This window comes from Rattus norvegicus, chromosome 15, assembly GCF_036323735.1.
Source record: "Rattus norvegicus strain BN/NHsdMcwi chromosome 15, GRCr8, whole genome shotgun sequence".
NCBI classification, from domain to species: Eukaryota; Metazoa; Chordata; class Mammalia; order Rodentia; family Muridae; genus Rattus; species Rattus norvegicus.
Genome location: NC_086033.1, coordinates 54,146,446 through 54,168,471, shown reverse-complemented (window position 1 = coordinate 54,168,471; position 22,026 = coordinate 54,146,446). Strand labels below are relative to the sequence as shown.

The window sequence follows — 22,026 nt, the reverse complement described above, 5'->3', positions numbered from 1 at the left end:
AGAATTGTACCCTCTTTTGCAGATTTTTTAAAATAAGAAGTCGACCCTTAATAGTAATGCAATCTCTCTGTGCTTTGGGGTAAAATTTGCCTAAAGCTTGTCAATTCTGAAGGAGCTGTTAGGTGTACCTACATTTGTTCAGGTACAGCTTTCTTGTGCCAGTTGTACATGTTGTGTACTCCTATCTTCCCTAGACACAGTCTGCTTTGCTGCACACAAATTTAAGACAGTTTGTGGTTAATCTTCTAGAACTTTCTGAGTTACAAAGTATTGTTGCACCTAGGAGGTAATAAGCATTGTGTTAATAAGTGTTCATGGGTTTTAGAGTTCTGTTACTATAGACACAGATCAGGCAAAATGGTGCTGCCAGCATTGTGGATCTGAATATCAGTACTTGTGTTTACTGTTTATGTATTGGGGGTGTGGCAGGTGTGTGTTCAATGTTGAATATATCCCACCATTATTTTAGATAATGTACATAGCACTGATAAATTGCCTTTTTAAAATCCATGTGGCATTTCTGCCTCCCAATTAGAAAATTTACTTAAGTAGTCAAAGTGATCACATCAGAAAGGAGTTTTTTGTGAAACTAAATGAATTGTTTCAGCAGCTATCAAAGTAGTGAACTGAGTACAGTGGCAATCCTAGCATTGTGGAGGCTGAGATAGGAGCTGTGGCTGCCTCACCTAGAAGTTACTGCTCTAATATCACAGAGAAACAAAACACCGGTTCAGTTGTTTTCATTAAAGAACAGTTCTGCTTTTGAAGATGCCTGTCTGCATTCTTTCATTTCCACATCATCTTCATCAATCCCTGACATCAATGACTTTATTTATTAAACTTTGCAGTGGGTGCAAAGAGTCTGCAGTCTGAGCTTAGTTCATAGTCAGAGCTCGGTAAACATTATTTTTTCTATTAAGTAAACAAATACAATTGTCAACAAAATCTCTGGTTCTCGGTCATTTAATATCTAAGTCAAATCTTACAATTTAGAAGGCTGATTTACTGGCTTATATGAATTAGTTAATGAATAAAAATGACTATTAGTGTACAATTATTCCCCTTTCTCCAGAGAGCAGAAATGAAGCCTTTCTGTGTAGAGATTTTAAAGAGGCTCTCACGAGTGCTACTTAGCAAACTCATAGGTAATGTTTACTTAAATTTAGAATTGTGTTTCTGCTGTTATGCTTTCCAAGGAAATAAAAACAAAGGTAGCCTTAATTTCCTTAGAGGCAAGACCTAATGACTAGTAGCAGTTACTGACCGTGAGTAGCATTTCAATGTTCATGTGATGTATATCCTGAAAAATTAAACTGTTGGCTTTTTAAATTCCTGCTGTACCACTTGGGCAAACTTAAGTTCCCTCTGCCTCATTTCTGTCTGGATAATGGGTAATATTAAATATAGTTGTTTAAATGATTATGAAGAGAAAAATGTTAAAAACATGGCTTATAGTATTAGTGTTCATGACTTATGATTAAGATAATACTTAGAGGGGGGTGGAGAGTGAATCAGAATTAAAAAGTACTTGTTGCTCTTACAGAGGACCTGGGTTCAGCTTTTAGCACTGACATAGATAACTGCAGTTCCAGGGGATCCAGCACTCTCTTCCAACCTTCACAAGCACGAGACACAGGACAAGCACATATGAAGACAAAGCACTCACATAAAATAATTTGCTTTGGTGCTGTGCTGTTACTTAGCTAGAGAACACTTGCTGGCCAGGCCTGAGCACTCCAACTCCCCGAATTTTCCAGGTTTCTTTTGGACAAGAGTGTTGCTAACACTTGTGTAGGTAACTCAGTATACTGCAGAAGTCTGCACTCCCTCTGCTTGCTTTCTAGTAACTACTTCAGCCCTGCTCTCCTTCTCGTTCTTTTTCCTCACTCTATTTTCCCCCCTTTTCTCCATTTAATGTTTCCTCCCTTCCTGCTTCTCTCTTGTCTTTCTTCTCTTTCACTTCTCCCTCCCATTTCTCTTCAGTTCCCCTTATGACATGATTTAGTACTTTTCTTCTCAAAGCCCACTATCTTAACATTTCCCTTTCTCTTTCTTCCTAGCCCCCTATCACGCCAGGTTGTTCTGACTTCCCCTCACCCCTCCCTAAAAAGACTGCAATCTGGATTTGCTGGGACCTGCTTGCTTTTCAGTCACGTGGCCCTAACCAGTAGTACCATTCACCTCAAAAGCAGATTTTCTACATGTAAAAGAGATCACCTCCCCCTACCCCCTGGCTCTTTTTTTTTACCAGATCTGATACACTTTCTTCTTAGAAAAGATAATAATATATATAAAAGATTTCTTTCAACAGATTAAAAACTGGAGCATATGGAATACTGCAGTTTAAAGTTATTGGGAGAAAAGATCCAAAAGAGGTATTTTTCTAAAAAGTTATTTATAGCAAGTGAGGTTTTTGTTTTAGAAAGGATAAAACTTCCAAGAATACTTATTCTCAGAAAGGTGAAGAGAGAATAAGATCACATTTATAAAGGTTATATGGAAAGGTGACACCATAAAAGTAGAAGACAGAGTGCAAGTGAAGCTCACATTGTTTACAATGTCCCTGTACATTCCTTCAAGTGTTCTTAGCTGCAAGGACAGGACCACTCTACACTGCACAAGTCCTTACCCTTACAGAACTCTTCAAAGACCTTACTGTTCCTCCTCACTACTCCCCCTTCTGCCTTTGTGTATGTGGGGGGGTCCTTCTCCATTTCTAATTGGTTGTTTTTTTTTTTTTTTTTTTTTTGGTTCTTTTTTTTCGGAGCTGGGGACCGAACCCAGGGCCTTGCGCTTCCTAGGTAAGCGCTCTACCACTGAGCTAAATCCCCAGCCCCTGGTTGTTTTTAAATACAAAGTTCAGTTTGATTTTCCTACTTGCACAATCATTGGAGTCACATGGGGTATTTGTACAGTGAATGATTGGAGATTGTAAACTGACTAGTTTTAAGGTTTTACATGTTACTCATAAGTATAAGAACTGAGCAAGTGTGGGAAATGTAGATGTACTTAACGATAATGCATACTCTTCATAAAGTAAATGTTACATAAAAACTTATGTTATCATATATAACATATTAAATTTTACATAAAACATAGAGTAATGGTATATAAAAACTCGGTAATCTTCATTCTTTCCATGGAATAAAATCACAGCCACTGTTGGCTTCATGTTTAGCTTAGGTGAAATAGTCATGCTGTTGTCCGCCTCACCTTGCTAAGCGCTGATGGATTATTGCATCATTTCTGTAACCCATTCAGGTCCTGCTCAGGTTCCAATGATGTCCCCAAATGGTTCCGTGCCTCCTATTTATGTGCCTCCTGGATATGCCCCACAGGTATGCTTTTTGTGTGTATTTCTTTATATGTATGTATAGATGTAGATATGTGTGTATGTAGATAAACAGGTAGATAATGTTACTCTCCTTGACATTGATTCTGGTGAAAATATGCTGTTAAAGATCTGGATATTCTCCAAAGCAGTATCTTCTATAAGTCCATTTCAAATATTTACTATATTTGGAAAGGAGGGAAGAATACATTGGTACTATTCAGCACTCAGAGTTACCTTTGGGCACTAAACTCCAAGAGAGGTTTTAGTGTCTTATCTCTTTGAATATGCACATTGTATAGCTAAGTTGCCTACACATAGCTCTTTAGATGATTGACTTAAGTAAGGCAGGAGAGAAGACCTTCAGGTACTCCAGTAATCATGTGGACACAGTGTGGCAAATAGGATTTGTTTCCATGTCTCCTTATAGCCCAGGCTGACCTCAGACTTACAGTCCTCCTGCCTCCTGAGAGTGTGGATGGCATGTGTGTGACACTATACCTGCCTCCCAGAGAAGAGCACTTAAGCCTGCAGGCCTGAGACTGAGGAGACGACTGTAATCCACCCTGAAGCCCTTCTGCAACCCTGAGGACTGGGGGATATCATTGCTGTCCTCACTGTAGCCATTCCCTACAGCCCTGAGACTGAGCTCAGTGCCCTCTGTCTCCTAACCTCATGTGAATTGCCAATCTAAAGAATTAAGTGTAGCTCGGTTGGAAATACAGGCAAATGGAATTAAATGGTAGAACTGAGACGTTAGCGTTGTCCACTACTGCAATTCCTTCTGTTCAGTGCTGGCTGCAGCAATTTCCTGTTAGGGACACTTACATTCTCTGCTAGAGAGCAAATCTGCATTTAGGTACTCTTCAGACCATGTCTTTCTCCCTGAGGATAGCAGAATATTGGTAGGCTATTGTGGTAGATTCTTGTTTAGATTATGAAACATACCTCTATGACAGAAGAAATTAGTATGGAGGATAGACATTGCCTGAAATAGTCAGGAAACCTGGATCTTTTATCTCAAACCTTTGCTGGTTGTTGGGTTTTGGGCATATCAACTTCCTTGACTCCGTGTACCCTCCTTGTGATGTGATGAAGACACGAGGCTGTGTATTTAAATACCCTGTAATCTTTGTAGAGTAGGCTCTGGTCACTGACACTACTTAAGCACATTGAGCCCTTCATTTACTGTAGCTCCCATTCTACATACAGGTTTACCTGACTTGCTCACTGCCGTATTCCAGACCTGTGCCTGATCCCTGACCTTGAAACGTAGGAAAGCATTAATGTGATTTACTCCAGATTTTGTTGGCATCATGTCTATTATTTCTTCTGCTCTGTTGCTCTTCCTCAGAACTTTGTTCATTTATATGGAAACCGCTCTCAAGCATAATTCAGTTCAAACATTTACTGAGTATTATCATTGCCAAACTGTGTTCCATGCTGTTCACATAAGGATGAGTGGGACCATTATTCCAGTTATAGGGTATTCTTGTAGAGGTGTTGGTGGTTTGAATTTAGTTTGTGGTAGTGGTTGTTTATTTGGGGCTTGTTTTGGCTTATCCTTTGATAGGTTCTCACTATGTAGCTAGACTGGCCTTAAGTTCATGATCCTCTTGACTCTGCTTCCTAGTACTGGAATTCGAGGAATGAATCCCTGTGCCAGTCCTATTCTGTTGTCTTACAACACTTTCTGTTTTTATGACAACTCTCAACCTTCTCATTTCAGTCTATCATGAATGTAGAAGCAGAGTTTTCAGGCCCTTAGTCACCTTTATTGATATAGCTGTGTTTATCAGTCTGTTGATTAATTTTCTTCCTGAGGAAGATAATGTTTACCAGTTCTTATACACAGCAGTGCTCCACAGATGTGTAGTGGGATGCATCAGTCATCCTTGAGAATGAGAGAGACAAGACTCTGCCTCCCTCTAAAGATTACAAAGTTGGTTTTTTTTAGGAAGAAGCAAACAAAAATGATAATCAGTGGACAGATGGGTCTGTTACAGTAGAGGAAAAGCAGAAGCGACTAGAGCTGAGTTGGGCAGTGCTCCATTACAGTGTGGCAGAGCAAGCCATGGGGAAGGTGGTAAGCAGAGTCTACAGAAAGGTAGGCATTCGCCTTGCCTTTATGGGCTGCAAACTGATTCTAGAACAGAAACGGCCATTGCAGATGACCTAAGCTGGAGGTCTATCCCATGCCGAGGAGCAGTGCGAGTCTAGTAGAACTGAATACAAAGAGAGAGTGAGGCCAAGGTTACCCAACTTACTTAGGGACTCCAGTCACTCTACCCTCAATGCCAAACAGCTAATGGAGTAAATACTTAGAAGTCAGCCCATCATCTCTAGATTGAGGTGCTAACTTCCTAGACAGGGAGAAACTAAGGAGATAGGAGCTCCCTTTTAGTTAATTTTATATTCTTGTACTCAGATGTAGTAGGTATCCCACAAATATTTGTCAAATAAATTGATGAATTTTAATAATAATCTTCGTGGAAGGATTGTGGGAAGCTAGTGAATTTATTACTATTCTCTTAATTTAAAAACTCAAGATTGCCTCTAGAAAATTTATTAGTTTGAAATATATATATATATATATATATATATATATATATATATATATATATATGAGATAATCCAAAGACAAAAATACAGTCTTTTGAAATTTTCTAAGTATACAGTAAGACTATATGCTCAGGTTCTCATTACCTGCAGTTAGCATACCTCAGTTCAATGACACATGATTTCTAATACTAGAAAACGTTAATAAAATCCACATTGCACTCACAGCTAAGCACTTGACTGTTGCAGTAAATATTTGAAATAACCACAGACCTTCGCTAGCTGGCGTCATCAGGCCTTATGTTAGCAGGCTCTATTCATCTTAGCCAGTTCTAGGGCACCATGCCACACTCCCTCTAGCTATTCTCTGTCCCTGCAGCAGCCACAGCTCTGGCTTTCTGCAGAAGAACTCTGCTCAGATTCACAGCACCTGCCCCCTAATGGTTATAGTATCAACTCCCAGCAACCCGTTAAAATCAATACTCAATAAGCTTGTAACTTAGCAGTCGGAGTTATCTAAGTAAATTTACATTCCACAAAACGTCCACACAATAAACTCAGAGCCAGTTGATAATGATAAAAACAGCCCACCTAGATAAGTCAAATTGACCTATAAAAACCTATCCCTTAAGATTATTCATAACTACCTCTGGCCATTTAGGCCACATGGATCTTGGTCTTCTTTCTCTGCCTCCATCTTGGTTCTTTCCCTTTCTCTAGCCTTACAAAAACTCTTGTCTCCACCTTACTTTTTCACTGCCCAATCACAGGCCTTGCCCTATCTTGTGTCTGCCCTCACCTATATAGAGGCAACAATCTACGCTTGTCACATTGTCCAAAACCTGACCCATGAGCATAATGCTGGCACAACAAGAAGCCAGGAGTAGAAGGAAAGATCGAGGCACACGTATGGATATAAGAAAATGCAGGTTGTTTGGTTTGGCAGAAATGAAGTGGTATAAATATTAATAACCACTGTCTATTCTCCTTTTAGCATTTTATACTGTGAGCAACCTCAGTTGTTAGATTTCTAGTATGTTTGCCTTAAAAGGCAGGACGAAAGCTTCAAACCAGGCAGGCTGTTTAGAAAAGATACTTTGTGGTCTGTAAACCAAGACTATGAATGTGTGTGTGTGTGTGTGTGTGTGTGTGTGTGTGTGTGTGTGTGTATATATACCTTTCTTATTGATAAGCTCTGAGCTTATCCTTTCTATTGGGTATAATAATGAGCTGTTAGTGTTCCTTAACAAGAAAGGGAAGGCTGTGAGAGACTGAAATATTTACCAGAGAAGTTAAGATATCAAAAGGGGAACAAAATAAAAGAATTGTAAAGTTTAACAAAGCAAATAGTGACAAGAGCAGAAGAAACTGCAACCCACTGACAGATAAGAACTTATTTCTTACGAGCCTTGCATTGCAACATAGAATAACTTAATATTTTAGTAATGAAGTTAATGACTTACTGAAAAGTTTATGAAATACCTCACTGTAACTCCTGGATGACATCATCAAATATGGGTGGCAATTAAGTCCCCTAACACTTTCATAAAAAAATAATCAGGAGGGGGAAGGTATGAATCCAGCATTTGAAGATAGAAAGAAAATGCCCAACACAAGCTGAGTGACTAGACCAACAGAATTGGAGAACACTGGCTTTAGTGAAAGAATTTACCTTAGGAAATAGACTGGGCATCCATGTGTTAAGGAAGACCTCTCACGTCAGCCACTGACTTCCACATGCTTATGGTCTTCTTGAGCCAGACATGGTAGCTCATAACTAATTCAGGGCTTGAAAGGTAGAAATGGAGTGACCAGGTTCAAGGCTAGCCACCCCACCCCCCACTACCCCCACCTTAGCCATTCGTCTTTTCGTTTGTTTTAGTGCCGTGGAGGTGGTGTTTTCAGATGAGAGGGCTCCTGTAGGAGTGCAGATTTATAAAGCAGGGGAAAGACCCATGTTAGCTTAATTATAAGTCTCAAGTTGCTCTTTTAAGCTGTGCTTGCTTTATGTCAGCAGCTAGTGGCGAATCAGTACACTCTTGAAAGCTTCTGCATCCTAGCGGATCCCAATGCTGTCTTTGGAAAGCAGCCGGATGGGAAGAGAAGGCGTATGGAAAGACTAGAAGAAAATTTACAGGAGTTCACATGAGGACAAGAGGGTGGAGGCTGTGTGAGGACTCACATGCGCACACGAGTGTGTGTGTGTGTGTGTGTGTGTGTGTGTTTACGCATGCTCGTTCCTGTACAAGCACTTGGGTGTCAGGAAATAAGGATTTCCTGGCAGGGTGCACAGGTACTAGTATTTATTATTTAAAACTTCAAGATGGGGAGCTTGTCAAGCCTTGGGGGGAAGCAAAGATTGGAGGAAGTCACCTAAGAGTCAGTGTGGTGATGAGTGAAAAGGAGACATGAACTAATCATACACATCATTTTTTTTTTTTAAATCTAGTACCAGTACTGGTAATAAGAAAAACAAAATAGATTGACTGGTCACTGAGGCCAGGAAAGCACAAACTACAGTATAAAATGCCAAATACTGAGCACAACCTTTCTGCTTTCAATGGAAGAAATAAGGCTTTGCCTAATTAAGATTAGGTGCTATGTGTAGTTAATGAATTGGTTATCTGTACTCTAATTTTTATTGGCAATCTAACTTACCTTACTGCTTTTACTTTACTCCTTACCGCCAGAGGACCCGCTGATGTGACATTGAGTGTCTACATGCTAGCTATTTCTTAGCAGCTGGACCTCTGGAGACCTAAGGGAGCTTTGAGGTGTCTGGACCTAACTCTCAAGTTATAGCCTCCTAAATCATTATTGAAGTGCTGAAGTGGTCTGTGCTCTTTTGGTTCTGGTCCAGATCTTTGTTGCTTCTGTGTTGGTTTGTTTGGTTTGGATTGGTTTGGTTTGGTTTGGTTCATGTTTCCCAGTGACATTTCTGCTGTTAACAGTTTTGCTTTTGTAATTGTGGTTAAAAAAACAAAAACAAAAAAACAAAAACAAAAAAAAAAAAAAACACACAGCACATATTTTATTAAATTGTTAAATTTTTAGGTGTAGAACTCAGTGACATCAAATATGTTCAATATTCCATCATCCACAGAACTCCTCAACACTGATCAAAACTAAAGCTGCGAACCAACTTAGTAATAACTCTCCACTCTCCTCAGCTTGTCCACTGTGTTAGTAAGGATATGGAGTTAGGAGTCAAACTGCCTGGATTCTAACATGAGTTCCTGCACACTGCTACCTGTATGGTCCTGGGCAGTTTATTTGACATCTCTATGCCTGGATTTTTCCATCTAAAATGGAGATAATAGTATCTAATTTACAGTATTATTGTAAGAATTAAATAATTTGCAATGAACAGTAAAAAAAAAAATGTCTCCAGTCCACTGTTCTTAGCAGCCATAACCCCGTTTCTCTATTCCCTTTTGCAAGACTTCTGAAATCGTGCTGTGAGGTCTAATTCTCTCTACTTCCTCTTTAAACCCACCCCAGCCAGTTTTCCCTCTGAATTTCCCAAAACTGTTTTCGTGGAGTCACAGTTTTATAACCCATTAGATAAATCATTGGTCAATTCTTATTATCCATCTACCTGACCTATTATCTTTTTACAGGTTGAGCCTTCCCCCTTGCCAAATTTTAAAAAAAACTTCTAAACTCCACAAAGGAATTGTGGTTGCTTCCTGGCACGTAGGCTGTCTTTTGATCTTTCTGGAAGTGCAAACTGGTTCTTACTGGTCTGCTAAACATTTCCAATTAGATGTCTTAGAAATTTATTAAATTCTTACCCTTGAATCCTTTTTAAAACTCTGAATGCTAAACCCCATAAACTCTTCACTTTCTCTGTGTAGCCTTGCTCGTCACAGTTAGTGAGCACAGTCTTATCCTTTCTTCCCACATGAAATCATCAGCTAACTTCATGCCTTTAAATACATGCACCTGTTGGCCACTTCTAAACCCCTCCTGCCTGCACCCTGACCTACCCATGTAGCCCACAGTAGCCCAACATCAGCTTTTGCCTAGGTGACAAGTGGTGGCTTTCAGAAGTTTCCTCACTTTTGTCCTTCATGTCTCTGTTCTCAATTTAGCAGCCAGAATAATCCTATCAAATAGAGGCTTGTATTAAGATTTCTAGACCTGTTTCTGTAGACATTTTCTCCGGGTAATTTTTACTCTTGGTTCATACCCTGTGTTATAAGACAATTAGCAGCATTCCTGACATCTATACTCCACTAAGACCCCAAAATGTCTCCAAACACAACTAAATGTTCTCTAGAGGGCACGAATGAGCTCTGGATTACAAAACTCTAGGCTAAATCACCATGCTGCACAGAATTCTCTTAAATTGTCCATTTCTTTGTTTTGCTCAAAAATATTTTTTAATGGAAGAGATAATTTTATATCTGGATTTGGATGGATAGATAGAATTCACCTGTTTATAGATTAAGAGGAAACAAAATGAAAAGGAAAATGATCTCAACAGAAGGACAAGATACAGAATGACAAGCCATCATCAAGGCCATCCTCACTGCAGCTAGAGTGTAAAGGTCGACTGCTGTGGAGATGACTCATGGACACTTGCCTCAGAAGCAGTAGGAATGAACTACATGAATGCCTGGGAATGCAGAAGCAGGGGAGGCTGGCTAATAGGACTGGGTGGTCAGCAAGCTTTGCATTTGATTAAGAAACTCTGCCTCAAAATAATAAGGTAGAAGAATAATTAAGATCCCTGACATTAACCTCAGGTCTCTACAAAGACACATACTTGCACATATACCTTCACCCGTACATATGTGCACATGCATACCACACAAAGACACACAAGGGAAGATAATTGGAACAGTACTGAGAACTGAAAATCCTTTCAGGGTGAGTTGTCTTCTAGGAATTAGGAATGAGAAGGATAACATGGAGTGCTGTTATGGCAGACATTGGAGTCTACTTTACTCAGAGTCTGTTTCAAGATCTGCTAATGTGTGTTCTTTTAGGACTGAGGCTGAAAAGGGTATATGCCACTCCATACTCCCTTCAAGTTGGGTTCCACATACAGCTGCTTCCGTGTGCTGTACACTTGCTGAAGATTTGAGGCATTTCATTGGGAGGAGGATACAGTACAGACTCAGCAGTACATAGAAATACCATGTGTTGTGTAATATATATATATATTATATATGTATTTATAATATATATATATATATATATACTAAATATATTACATATAAGCAATGAAATCATTTGGTATTCCAGTCCAGTGTTGTGGAGAAATCCTATCACACTTCAATAGAAAGTGTCTCAGGTTGATTTGTCTCCACATACATGTTATACTTATCAAATACAAGACTTGCTATCCTTAAATATAAAAGGATTTGTTTTTAAATGAGCACTTTTGTATAATAATTTTTCTGTTTTTCTGAAGTGCTGGATATATTATTAACTATTCGGTGTAGACAGATTCCTAATTTTGAGATTAAAAATTTTATACCTTTTAGGCATTCCTGTCTGTCCTGAAGCCCTCACATTCCTAAAGGGTCCTGTGAGATCCAAAGGGGATTTATTAATTTTTTTAAAAATTTGATTCTCAGAGTTGTGGTACTTTAGACTGTGGCAGTATAGGGTGGGGAGCATTGTTTTGGTTTGTTGGTTTCTTCAGACAGAAAATCACTGTGTAGACCAGGCTGACCTGGAACTCTGGGATCCTATTGCCTCAGCCTCTGGGTAGTGGGATATCAGTTATACAGCACCACCGTATAACTGCTGAGTTCTAGAAAAGGGCGCAATGCCACAAATGCTTTGATTAGCCTGAACCTAAACTGTCTGGTGCTCTTTAGTCTTCTTCACAGCTTGTTTTTGATCCACCCTCAGTTATGATATAGAAAACAAGATTCTTGACCATATTATGCCCAAACCACCATATGTATGTGATAAGCTAAATACCCAATATTCCAGCCCAATGTTCATTCATGGTATAGCCATTGGTATTTTAAGATCTGCTTTAGATAACATTCATACTGTATAGCAAGAACTGCTTTGTTGTTTAGTGCTGATTTAATCCCTAATATGTTCAATAAATTTTTTTCATGGTTACTCTGTCTTTTGAATCCTAATAGTACACACATTTTTTAGTACATTTGAAGAGAGTCGCTTATTTCCTTCAGAAGAGACTTGTAACCTGATGTTCATTTTATAGGTTATTGAAGACAATGGTGTTCGGAGAGTCGTTGTGGTTCCGCAATCACCAGAGTTTCATCCTGGTGGCCACACAGTTATCCACCGCTCCCCACATCCTCCTCTGCCTGGTTTCATTCCCGTCCCAACCATGATGCCCCCTCCACCACGCCATATGTACTCACCAGTGACTGGAGCTGGCGACATGGCAACACAGTATATGCCACAGTATCAGTCTTCACAAGTATATGCAGATGTAGGTAAGATATCTCAAAGATCCCTGCCTTGTTGTGACCATCCCTTACTGGGACATCAGAGACGCTCGCTTCATGTCTCAGAAAGGACACTACACATGGTAATGATAGCAAAGTGCGTCTCTGTTACCCAAGTACTATTTAGGAACTTTATCTTCATGATGCAACAGGTCTCCAGCTAACACTTAAATAAACAAAATCAGGATGTAGTGCATATTTAGCAGGGTCATGTTAAAGGATGGGTCTCCTCTAAGGAGATTTTTAAACCTTTTTTTTTTTTTAAACCTTAAAGGCTGTGATACTACTACAAAAAGTTCCTGGATTCTATGAGGAATTGAGAAGCCCAAAGTTACCTTCAGTCAATAAATTGCTGAAAAGACAAACCTAACACACACGCGTGCACACATACACACACACCTCAATTTTTTTCTTTGCTGTGGCTTTAAACACCTTTCTACTTACAGCCCAAGTTTTATATCTTCTATGAGAATCCCTTTTCTGATACTCATTCCCATTCTGTAACTATCCCAGAACGTAACTACAGCAGCCTCAATTTAAAAGAAAACTGTGTAGCACAATCTCTAGGTAATAAGGAAAAATGTGCACATTACACTTGGCAGTGTCCGAAGGAAAGTGAAAGAGCATAAATGCACCACCCAGCTAAAATGGTGGAAGAAAAGCGTCCCCTTCAGGAGTCTGTTCGTGAATGTGACATTAGGTCTGAGGAGCTGACAGTGCTGGTTTTCTATTTCCATTCCACTTCCTTTCCATTCATGTTGTTTGGATTCTCAGGGTGGGACACTGTTGTGGAGATGGACTTCACTGTACAATGTTCTTATGAATGCATTAACTCCTATCATTCCCCAGTAACATTTCCAAGATACGGAAGGAGCGGGGTTCAGAAGGATTGTCCCTGAAAGGTCATGTTAGTTACTGTTGTGGTTTTCATTCTCTCAGATCTATTGTTACAATTTAGTCTATTTTCTCCATGGATACTCTTTATTTTATCTTGACTAGATAAAATGTAAGCTTATCTGTGCAACCAAACTACATTTAAAACGGGTACTAAGTATAGTTCTCACATAGCCTTAGCCATTTTTAACTGTGTATTCAGTGTAATTTTCTATTTGCTGTATCCTACAGAGAATAAAGTTTGTTTATATATTCTTTTTCTCTCAATAGATTATCCTTTGTCTGAAGTGTTTCAAAATCTGGATATTTTACACGTACATGTACATTGATACACAAGATATCTTAGGAATGATATATAAGAGATTGTAACACAAAACTCTTTTATACACATATCCTGAAGATAATTTTCATATAATATTTAATAATTTTGCGTAGCCCATCACCATTCAGGTGTGGCGATTTGTATTTGTGTATTTGTGTATTTGTGTATTTGTGTATCAGCACTCAAAGTTCCAGACTTGGGAGCCTTTCAGATTTCAGATTTTAGATTAGGGATTTGTAATTCTAAACTATTTCTGCTGTCCCAGAGAGAACCCTTGGACTTGTCAAGTAGTCTGTCCTGATTTCTTCTTCTGCCCCCACCCCTTCAGCTACTTTCTGTCTCTGTGTTTTTGCCTGTTCCAGACTTTTCACTGACATGCATATAGTGATGGATGTGTTGCAACATTTATAGTATTCCTGTAAGATGTAATATTTTCTGCCTGGGTTTTGAACTTGAGTTTCATCTATGTTGTGACATGCAGTAGCATTTCACCAGCTTTGCAGTTGCAGTTTAGACTTATGTGCACATCACGCTTTGTACCGTTCACTCATCGGATGATGGCGTTTGATACTTTGACTGAGTGAGTGATGCAGATCTCAACGCAGCATGTTGTACACTTTTGAATAGAAGGCTGGGGCATGTGTGAGTAGTACCTGCCATGCTGTCTGCTCACTGGTTCCCTCATTTTCTGTCCCTACTAGCAGTGTATAAGGGTTCCAGTTTTTCCACATCCTTGCTAAAATATACTTTGTTTCATAATCATCCTGTTGCTTGTGAATTTACCTCATTTCTTTGTTTTAATTTCCTTTTTCTTATTTTGTTGATGCTCATTGGCTATATAAATATTCATTCTTTAGTAGAATTGGCATTTAATTGTTATGTAATCAAATCCATGGTTTACAGGTTCATATAGTCTTTTCACTTTTCCCTGTGATAGAAAAAATGTCCTAATTTCAATAATCTCCTGTTTGTTTTGCTTTGTTTGTATTGTTTATATCTTATCTAAAAAGCATTACCAAACTCAAGATCATGCAAATATACTTGTTTCTTTATGAGAGTTTTGTTTGTTCATATGTAGAGTAAATCTGTATATCCATATTATATTCAAGAATATTATGCTAATTTTCATAAAGCACTGCTGAGGGGACTTGTTAGGCTTTTAAATATTTTCCTTAGTACCTATTTCAGATATAAAATTAAAACATAAATTTAACACAGTTCCAATTTTTGCTAACTCCTGCAGCTTTCAGTGATGATTTTCTCTTTCAGAATTATAATTTAGACTGGTAACATCTTCTTCCTGTTTTATATGGTTGAGATTGAAGAAGGTTGAGAGGTAATAGCTTACAGTACAGTGAAGGAAAAACTATAACCAGGTTGGCCTGATCTTATTACTCACCGACCCACAAACCACTATGGTGTTTCTCTGGAGAGATAGTTGGAAAAATGGTTAGGAAAGAAGTGTCTGTGCTAACTTACATAGAGCTGTAACCCATGTCATGAAGCTTGAGTCTGTAAGGGGAGGCATAGAAATAGTTTCATTTTGCAGCATTACTACTCATAATATTTTATTATAAATTTTATATGAAATGATAGCCTTATTACTGCCTGTGCTTTTATTGTGACAGATCCATTTGGAGAATGTGATCTTTTTAACACTTGTGTTTTACTTCTTCTAGATGCCCACTCTACACATGGCAGGTCCAACTTTAGAGATGAAAGATCTACTAAAACATATGAACGTTTGCAGAAAAAGTTAAAGGATCGCCAAGGAACCCAGAAAGATAAAATGAGCAGCCCACCACCATCACCTCAGAAATGCCCTTCTCCCATAAGTGAACACAATGGACTCATAAAAGGGCAGAACACCAGTGGTGTGAACACAGGATCTGCAAGAAACAGATCGGGGCGTGGGAGAGGCTGTACACAGGTTGACCAAGAAATAGAAGGTAACTCTGGACATGATTGCTTCTTATATTTTTATTTAAACTGCTAAAATTATTTCTTCACCTTTCAGCCATCTCATCCCAGACCACATAAATATATAGCCTAGCACTTCCCTAACTGTAAGAAATGTTTTATAATCTTAATGATTCCTAGATGGCTGCTTTAGCATTTGGAAATCTCAGTTAAGTAATCTCACATTGTCATAAATGTTACTAGTTGAGAAATTTCCTTTGATAGGAAAACTGACTAACCAAGATGTCATTTCTTCTGTTTCTGATCCTTTGATAAGGCTGTCTTACCTTTTACCAAAACTTTATTTTCCCAGCCTCTTTATATGAGTACATGATAACTAGTTATTAGCTAGTCATTAACCAATCCTCTCTGCATGTTCCATAGTTGGTAATAGTATTCTCCTTCCCTTTGCTTCAGAAGTTTTACTTTTTCTTTTGACCCTTCTCCTAACATAAGACTGTCACCATATAAATTCTGAACGCTACTTTTTATCATGTATTAGACTCTATAGGTAAATATAAGCTACATTAACAGTAGCCTGTCTCCCTGTCTCAAGTGTGAGGTTTGTGCCCAGGTACTTTGACTGTATGCTAAGCCTCTCACTGATGCCTATCTTAATTTCCATAGATTTCCTTGATACTGTTGCCTGTTTTAACTTCTAAAGGTAGACCATACTGTATTTCATCCAATGTGCCCGTGAGGCGCACTAACAAGCCTTCTTACAAATACTAACAGCTGAATTTTCTCAGTCCTTGAATGTACTTGTCTAACATGGTCCTCCTAATGCTTACTGTGTTGAATTATCAAATGATGCAGCTGATTAATGATGCAGCAACTAGGATGTGCCCAGCTTCGGGAGCAATATCAACAGTGTTATGCTCACCTCCATGTTAACATTCATTCTGCACATTTTAATCAATGCTTTAATGGCTTCATGATTTGAATGTTAACATTTACTAAAATGTTCTCCAGTTCTCGAGACTGTCTCAATATCCTTTTCTGCACTAATATTCCAAATGAGTTGGGCTAAAGGGTTTTTTTCCCCCCCTTTGGTTGGTTGATTTTTTTTTCTTTTTTTGGTTTTTTATCTCAGGGGTTGCTATGAATTACAGATTGCATCTATCTGGGTGACCATGGTCAAGTATTTAGTTCACCAATTAAAGCCAGGCGTGGTGGTGCATGTCTGTAGTTCTAGTGCTTGTGTGGCTGAGGCAGGAAAGCTATGACTTCCAGGCCATCTGCGACTGCACTGAGCCAAAGCTGAACAGTGAAAAGGATGATGTGGGAAGGGCGAGCAGACTGCCAGAGGGGAGAGGTGTGTCTCCATTGAGAGAGCACACTCTGTAGGAGAAGCCGTCTACAGGAGAATAGGCATGCGCACATGCACACCACATGAGTGACGGTAACAATTACAATAGAAACGGAAACAGATGGACTGTGAGGGGCTGTGCGCAGATGCCTGTGTGTCACTAAGGAATAAAAACTAGAAGACAACCAGAGGAGAGGAGGAGAACTTTGCATTTAAGTTCTTTTTTTTTTAATTCTTTTAAAGAAAAAGATGAAGAAACTAAAGCGTTTGAAGCGTTTCTTTCCAACATCGTCAGACCAGTGGTAAGTAGCTCGTGTGTTTTCCCTGCTTGTATAATGTGTTCATGTAGAATTCTGTCATTTTCATTTAGCCTTTGTGTTAACATCACAGAAATGTGAGGCCAGTAGTAGCTCATCGTGGAGTGGGTGTTCTGAAAAGGGGCCCTTCCTCGGGGAAGCAGGATTGAGACAAGGAGGGCATGAGTATTTCCCAGGGCTTTGTAACACCAAGTACAGTAAGTTAGAAAGTACATAAGAAAAGGCTTACAAAAGTCATGTGTATACATTACAAATGGCTTGTGTAAAGGCTGTGACAAAAGATTACGTTTCATACAAAGTGAAAATTTCAAACCCATTAAGCGTAGGAAGTTGTTCGCTGACCCCTAAAAGAAACAAGGAAGTGTGCTATAGGAATCATACTTGCTGTTTAAAAATTAAATGAAAATGTTCATTGCAGCATTAATATTCACAAAAGGTGGAACAAGAAATGTATAAATTATGATAGTTTATTTAACAAACTATGAAGAAAGTAGAAATAGACAAAGGTACTTTTGACAAAAATTGATATCGTCATTATAAATCAATAAAATAGTCTTGGAAAAAACTTACTGGGAAATAGTGAAATCATCAAAATATTACAACACTCGCTCTGATTTGTTCTTTTCTTTCTCTGCTTTCTAAGTGCTGTGACTCTGCTCCATTATATATGCAAGATCACCCCTTCATCATTATGTTTAGCTGCTTGGGATTCATACCACTGTGTACAATTCATTTTCATGAGTCTGACCGTCAATACACTCTTTTTAGCCCCAGTCCTCCTTTCTCTCTCTCTCTCTCTCTCTCTCTCTCTCTCTCTCTCTCTCCCCCTCCCTCCCTCCCTCCCTCCCTCCCTCCCTCCCCCCAATAGCTTGACTTTAATCTCTTACCGTGTATGGCTTGTGTTCCCATGTCCTACTATTCTCTAAGAAATTAACCCACACATTCTTTCAGACGATATTTACTGAGCTATTTCTATATGTTAATAAGAAAGAAATGTGTAGACAAATCTAGTGTGGAAGGTAGAGTAATGTGAAGTAAACATTTAAAGCAATGAGGAAGATGCCACTGGGCTCCCAAAGAGGGAGGCAGCGTGGGACGGGAGGCAGGAGCAAGGACCATTGTCAGCATACCATGGTGACGGAGAGAACATGCGGCCAGAGCTTTTCCAGCCAGGATAAGGCCATCTGACATTGATAAAAATGTTCCTCAGCTTACAAAGCAAGTGCTTTTACCTCTTCACCTCTAGAATGCATGGTATTATAACAAGAAAAACACTTGGGAGTTTTTGCTTATTTTTGCACAAAAACAAATTAAAAGTTGCCATTCTTAACACCTTCTCCATAAAGGTGTTATTTTGATTTTGCCCTATTTATAAAGTATGAATGCATCAGTCCTCATCAAATAGGTTGCTCGTGTCTTTCTTGTTCTGTGAACTTCCTGTTGATGTATTCGAATATTGGAGCTCTCTTTCATTCTAACTTGTTTTCTCTTAAGAATGGACCATGTAGATGGAATAAACATAAAAGAAAACAGTAGCTGACCAGTTAGCTAATGCCAGTCTCTTTTCCGAGTATTTGAGATGCACATGTGTTCCTTAATTCCTATATAATACACTCATGATGCACTGCTTTCCCATTTTACAGATAGAAACTTAAACAGGCAAGTTAAAAGTAATAAAAGCCAGGGTTAGAGTGCAGGCAGGCCCCAGAGCTCTGACTTAGTGCTTCTCAAGGGGTCCACTTAAGGAGAAAGTTAGGGCTCACAGCATGGCCATCATCTTGATAATGTTTACTGTTGGTGTGAGGTGTATCTGCAGGTGATCTCTCCTGGGTTTCTGAGACGGTTTCTTAGATTGCTTTGCTGTGTGGCAGCTTCCCTGTGCAGTAGTGCAAAAGTGTCACCTGTTAGAAGGCTTACAGTTGGTTGTCCATCGTAAGCCTAATGTGACTCCGCTTGGATGTTTTTGCCATGATTATATACAGGTAGTTAAATAAAGAGCAACACTTAATTGCTGTGGTACAGATTAGGAAAGAAATTTCAGTGAGCTTACTGGCAGCATCAAATAAAAAAAAGTAGCCTACAAGTTTCATGTTTACTTCTAGAACATCTGTAGTGTGTTAAGAGGGAAAGCTGTGGGTTCTTCAGAGTGCCTCATCTACTTTAACTACTGTCACTGTGCCATGCCTGTGATGGCAGGGGAAGAACTGTGTGGCAAGCTGAGGGCTTTCAGTAGCATTTGCCCGAGTTGCCTTCTTTCTGTCATTTAAAAGCTCAGTGTGTTCCCAGATAGAACACATACTCTGACATAGCTGTCTGCAACACACAGCTGCTTCAGCCTCCTGAGGATGCTCTGGTGTTAGCAGCAGTGCTTGAGTGTAAGTACTGTGCATAGAGGATGTGCAGAATATGACATGTACAGTCCAGATGCCCATGGTTACTGTGTCAAACCTTTATCACTTGGTGTTGTAAACTCTGTGTAAAACCAGAAAGAAAGACAGACAGACAGACAAAAAGACAGAGAGAGAAAGAAAAGGAAGTGGCCTTACCTAGCAAGATTTGTATTTGGTTGCCATAACAGCTAATGAGCTAATGTTGATATCTGTAGCTAATATTAAGTGTGGCCCCAGAAAGTGAAGTTTTAAAATAATCTGCCTGTTATTATAAAAAGAGGTAGTTTAGTAAAGTGTCTAACACTAAAAAGGGGGAGGGGTAATTTCACACTTTAAGTTTTTTATTTAATGGTTAAGTGATTAATTTTCTGTTTCTGAGCTATAAAGTACAGGGTTGTTTTGGGTAGTTTAGCCTGCTATAGTGTATTGAGATCACATGGCAGCTCATAACCACCTAACTACCTATAACTCCAGTTCCAGGGATCTAACACTGTTTTCTGAACTTTGCAGGCATGCAGAGATGTATATTCAGGCAAAGCACCTATAGACATAAAATTAATCCACTTTTAAAGTAAAATAATTTTTAAAACATTGAGTATTGTGAATCACCAGAACAAAGAGAATGCTATCCAAGTTTTTAATAAGGAAACTAAACCTTGGCAGGGGCATTAGGGAATTTTTCTTCTGAAAGAATGTTTGAGCTGAAATTTCAAGGAAAAGTGGATGCTTGGTTGTTGTAGATGGGGCAGAGGGTGTGGGGCGGTATAGCACACATAGCAGTGTGTAAAAGTCACTGGCTGTGGAACAGTGGGGAGCATAATTGCAGCATACATATGTGCTCACATGAATAGAAAGAAAAGGTGTTCACTGTGGAACTCAGCTGCACAGTGTAGGGAAAGTCAGTGTACATTTTAATTCATAGTGAGCTGTGCTCCCAGAGTCAGGTGGCCTGGAATGTCGCTAAGCCTTTCTGAAGCCATTTTTTCTATAAGATAAAGTAGAAGGGTGCCATATCCTCCTGTATAGTGAACTGACCATGCTAGCATGGTGTTTTCTTTTGGGGGGGGGGGGATCTTTGCTAGAATACTGAGTTTAAAAACGTACCATCTTGATGGCCTTTCCTTCAGTCTCTGCTTCAAACTTTGCCTCCATATCTCCTCCTGTGAATATTTTTGTTTCCCCTTCTAAGTAGGATTGAAGCATCTGCACTTTGGTCATCCTTCTTCTTGAGCTACATGTGGTCTGTGGATTGTATCTTGGGTAATCTGAGCTTTTGGGCTAATGTCCACTTATCAGTGAGTGCACACCATGTGTGTTTTTCTGTGATTGGGTTACCTCACTCAGGATGATATTTTCTACTTCCATCAATTTGCCTATGAGTTTCATGAAGTCGTTGTTTTTGATAGCTGAGTAATATTCCATTGTGTAAATGTACCACATTTTCTGTATCCATTCCTCTATTGAGGGGCATCTGAGTTCTTTCCAGCTTCTGGCTATTATAAATAAGACTGCTATGAACACAGAGGAGCATGTGTCCTTGTTATATGTTGGAGCATCTTATTGGATATATGCTCAAAAGTGGCATAGCTAGGTCCTCAGGTAGTGCTATGCCCAATTTTCTGAGGAACCTCCAGACTGATTTCCAGGTTGTTGTACCAACTTGCAATCCCACCAACAATGGAGGAGTATTCCTTTTTCTCCACATCCTCGACAGACTGCCCCACCTGGGGATCCAGCTCATATATATACATACAGCCACGAAACCCAGACAGTGCATGCTGACAGGAGACTGATATAGTTGTGTCTTGGGAGGCTCTGCCAGTGCATGATAAATACAGAGGCAGACGCTTGCAGCCAACCACTGAACTAAGAAAGGGGTCCCCGTTGGAGGAGTTAGAGAAAGGATTGAAGGAGCTGAAGGGATTTGCAACCCCATAAGAACAACAATACCTACCAACCACAGCTCCCAGGGAGTAAACCACCATCGAAAGAGTACACATGAACAGACCCATGTCTCCAGCTGCATATGCAGCAGAGGATAGCCTTGTTGGGCATCAATTGGAAGAGAAGCCCGTAGTCCTGCCAAGGCTGGACCCTTCCCCTACTCCCCCAGGGTAGGGGAATGTCATGGCAGGGAGGCAGGAAGGGGTGAGTAGATGGGTAAGGGAGCGCCCTCGTAGAAGAAGGTGGAGGGGGAATGGTATAGTAGGTTTAAGGACTGGAAACTGGGAAAGGGGATAACACCTAACATCTATTTCAGTCATGCCTGGAACTAAACATTGCTGTTTCCTCATTATTGTCTGTCTTCAGAACCATTCTCCATTCTCTGTGTTTATGAATTCTAGAACTGTCTGTCTTCAGATTTAATAGACAAAGCTCTCAAATTCCTTTCTCACTTTGTGTGTTATTTTTTTGCTTTCTGAGAAAGAGTCTTCCTATGTGATCCAAGCTGTCTTCAAGCTTGTAGCCCTCCTGCCCTAGGCTTCTGCTTCCTAGGATTGC

At 39.5% G+C, this 22,026-nt stretch overlaps 1 protein-coding gene across 8 annotated transcripts in view; it reads left to right on the top strand.

Annotated features, from left to right (window-relative positions):
* Positions 1–22,026, top strand: part of Fndc3a (fibronectin type III domain containing 3a) — a 177,454-nt gene that overhangs the window by 108,492 nt on the left and 46,936 nt on the right. For all 8 annotated transcript variants that reach the window (XM_006252298.5, NM_001412039.1, XM_006252297.4 and 5 more), the window contains 4 exons: positions 3,262–3,338; positions 12,084–12,321; positions 15,229–15,498; positions 17,061–17,119. In XM_006252298.5, the coding sequence (XP_006252360.1) occupies positions 3,262–3,338; positions 12,084–12,321; positions 15,229–15,498; positions 17,061–17,119 (644 nt within the window). The remainder of the gene's footprint in view (positions 1–3,261; positions 3,339–12,083; positions 12,322–15,228; positions 15,499–17,060; positions 17,120–22,026) is intronic.